Here is a 3678-nt window from a genome sequence, read left to right as displayed (position 1 = left end):
AGGAATTTTAGACAGTCCTTGTGGGGTTGAGTTAGATGAGGCTGCAAGAATTTCATGTTATCCAAAAAATAACCTCTTTATGATGAAATCATTATCTAGTTTATAGCCAATGGTTAAAATATGATCAGGGGTCTATGGCTGAAAATAAGAGATAAAGATATGAGGCATCTTTGTGCTTGCAAAAATATCAGTGACCATATTCACAATCATATATATATATGTATATATATATACATATATATAATGAAATTTGTGTAATTGCAAAACTCTAAAATAGGGATTGACATCATAATTATGCTTTATCAGCTGTTAGTACAAGTCACACTATCAATGCCTCATATTATAATACTTGGCAGAACTCCCAAAGAGGAGTCAAGGATGCAGTGTTTCCTACTTTGTAAAAGGTGAGGTCATTCAGGATGCAGATCAAAGGCATCATTCTTCTGCTCTGTCTTATAAAGGCAGAAAACCCACTACATGCAGCACAGACTTGGAAGAAACTCCAGAGACTCCAAGATGCTGGTTGTCCTGTTCACAGCGGCCTTGCTGGCCCTGAGCTCTGTTCAGCGTGTCAGTGAAGGTAAGAAAGCATGGCTGCTTGTTCAGTGAATCTGCTTGTGGGTAACAGATCACATGTCACTCCAGAATGATGCAGGGAGAGCGAAGAAGACTAGCAGAAAGGCAGGAATGGAACATCAGTACCAAGGAAATGCATTTCAATCCTCATCCCGAAACAAGGAGAGGGATGCTGACATGTACAATAAAATCTTGGTTAAGTATTTGAAAAGAATGACGAAAAGGTAGGGATCAATGTCTAGATTCACCTTTCAGTGTTACAAATAAAACAGGAAAGTTCACCAAAGGTAAAAAATCCAGCTGTGAATATCCTTTAATGAAGTAGTCAGTGGAAAACAGGCATCATGTCTCCGAGAATGTAGAACAGAAGAAAGGAAGAATGTAGGGCCATTTCTGGGTAAGATAGTCAAATTTGAAATTCCAATAATTTTATTTCTCTCTTGACCATGGAGACAATGCCTGTAAAACTAGTTGTCTGAGACTTCAAATACTAGCTCCAAGCATCAAGATAAGATGTTTGATACCACCAATAAATGGATTAAGAAAAAATTTCTTTAAAAAGTAGGTGGGGGAGATTATGATGATGATTGACAAATTGTTAAGAGGAACTATGTGATAGCCATTGAGTTGTTAATAAAGGAAAAAAGACATTTATCTCATCAAGAAATTTCTCTCTTTCTGTTATGTACCAATAAAGAACTTTAGTCTGCATCTCAAAACCTAATCACGGACCCTCTGTTTCAGCATTCCCCCAAGTTCCCTCTACCAACCAAGGTTTTGGTCTTAAGCAAGGCCCACCCCAGCAAGGGCCAACCCAACAAGGACGCCCACAGCAGAACCAAGGCCCTCAGCAAGGAAGACCCCAACAAGGAGGCCAAGGCCCTCAGCCTGGAAACCAGCAAGGCCCACCCCAACAAGGAGGCCAACAGCAGAACCAACGCCCTCAGCAAGGAAACCAGCAAGGCCCACCCCAACAAGGAGGCCAACAGCAGAACCGACGCCCTCAGCAAGGAAACCAGCAAGGCCCACCCCAACAAGGAGGCCAACAGCAGAACCAACGCCCTCAGCAAGGAAACCAGCAAGGCCAACCCCAACAAGGAGGCCAACAGCAGAACCGACGCCCTCAGCAAGGAAACCAGCAAGGCACACCCCAACAAGGAGGCCAACAGCAGAACCAACGCCCTCAGCAAGGAAGACCCCAACAAGGAGGCCAAGGCCCTCAGCCTGGAAACCAGCAAGGCCCACCCCAACAAGGAGGCCAACAGCAGAACCAACGCCCTCAGCAAGGAAACCAGCAAGGCCAACCCCAACAAGGAGGCCAACAGCAGAACCGACGCCCTCAGCAAGGAAACCAGCAAGGCCAACCCCAACAAGGAGGCCAACAGCAGAACCGACGCCCTCAGCAAGGAAACCAGCAAGGCCAACCACAACAAGGAGGCCAACAGCAGAACCAACGCCCTCAGCAAGGAAACCAGCAAGGCCCATCACAACAAGGAGGCCAACAGCAGAACCAACGCCCTCAGCAAGGAAATCAGCAAGGCCCACCACAACAAGGAGGCAGACCACAAGGACCTTCCCAGGGCCAGCGTCCTGAGTAAGCAAAGGTACATTGTCAGGTAGGATTTGTCTTACTTTTGATGAAACACCATATGCCTACAGTTTTACATTTACAACATTCAGTAACTCAACTTTGAAAAATTTATATTACATGGTTTGGGTTCTCAGTACTACTTGGGTATTCTGCAGTGGTATTAGAAGATAATTTATACTTTGTATATTTCTCAAGTTTTGTGATTGTTAGGAGCAATATCTATAGATTTTTTACAACATGAGCATACATTGGTTTTGGAAAAAAGAGCTATGTTCTCCTTAAATTCTGCTGTCTCCTTGCTCATGTCAGCATCTCCACCTGCATTTCCACCTTGGTACATAGAATCTTAATGCAGTGCTGTTAAATGTTACCTGCATTTTTAGAATACATTCATATTAGCATACAACAAAAATAAGAAAAATTAACTAGAAATCAAGGCATCAAGTTAAATCTTATAAGTATATGTGATCATCTCTCCTCAGTACCCCCATAACAATGTCTCTCACTAATTCATCAACACTGAGTAGAAACACATACACACAGACAGTTTTTTATTATTTTCATATCTGCACATTATACTTGTCAGTGAATTTTCAAGCTGGTTTCAGTGTTTCATTAGTGCAGGGTGTGTCTCCGTAACCATCTTTCTACATATGTCTTATAATTTTTATGATTTTTCTGAGACAGCATTAGTATAGGCCATACTGGCTTCAAACTTGCTCTATGGCCAAGTATACTGTAGAATTTCTGATCATCTTCCTTCTTTCCCCAAAGTACTCTGATTATAGGTATATGTCATAATCACCAGTTTAAGATGGAATGCTTTCAGGATAAAGCAATATAAGCAATAGATATATTTTCCCATTTTTATCCACAATGTAGAATTCAGTATAGCCTATGTGATTATCAGGAGTGAGTGAGGGGAGGCAGAAAGAGAAGAGTGAAAGGTGACGAAATAGGAAAAAATACACAGACTTCTATCTACATCATGTACAGTGCTAGGAAGGGACAAAGAAACTTCATCTTACTGTACTTTCCTAAAACCTCCTTTGTGTTTGTTTCTTTCAGAAAATGGGTAAGAAGAGAATGACGTTGCTGCATTGTTCATCTGGAATAATGTGACCATAATTTATCTTCTTAGAACCAATAAAATCTCAATCATGCAATTTCTGACTCTTGTCTCTATTTATGTGTGCAGGCTAGGATAGACAGAAATTTTTGTCTCACCTAGTCCTTCAGTCATTCAGTCCCAAAGAAACACACAGCACCCAGTGTTAGTTATAAATTAATTGTTTAGCCCATTAGCTCAATCTTATTATTAACTACCTCATACAACTTTAATTAACCCATAATTATTGCCTATGTTTAGCCCTGTGTCTTGGTAACTTTAATCAGTGTAGCATTCTCATCTTGCTAACTCTGTGTATGGCTGGTGACTGAATCATTGCTTTTCAATGATATGGAGTTTCCCCTCTGTATGCTGTGGCTACCATTGGTAAATAAAGAACTGC

General features: G+C 41.3%; 1 protein-coding gene across 1 annotated transcript; it reads left to right on the top strand.

Moving 5' to 3' along the window:
• Positions 1-516: 516 nt before the first annotated feature.
• Positions 517-2174, top strand: LOC119806574 (acidic proline-rich protein HP43A). Its single transcript, XM_038318354.2, has 2 exons — positions 517-580; positions 1321-2174. Exons 1-2 carry the CDS (start codon positions 517-519, stop codon positions 2172-2174), a joined length of 918 nt encoding a protein of 305 aa, XP_038174282.2.
• The last annotated feature ends 1504 nt before the right edge of the window (positions 2175-3678 follow it).

This window comes from Arvicola amphibius, chromosome 2 (genome assembly GCF_903992535.2).
Source record: "Arvicola amphibius chromosome 2, mArvAmp1.2, whole genome shotgun sequence".
NCBI classification, from domain to species: Eukaryota; Metazoa; Chordata; class Mammalia; order Rodentia; family Cricetidae; genus Arvicola; species Arvicola amphibius.
Note: the sequence above shows the minus strand (reverse complement) of the source record. Positions and strands in the feature narration are given on the sequence as shown.

Excerpts from the sequence above, each read along its gene's own strand:
- LOC119806574 (XM_038318354.2), top strand. The coding sequence starts at position 517 with ATGCTGGTTGTCCTGTTCACAGCGGCCTTGCTGGCCCTGAGCTCTGTT. Across the intron at positions 581-1,320 it reads TGTTCAGCGTGTCAGTGAAG|CATTCCCCCAAGTTCCCTCT; the intron begins GTAAGAAAGCAT and ends CCTCTGTTTCAG.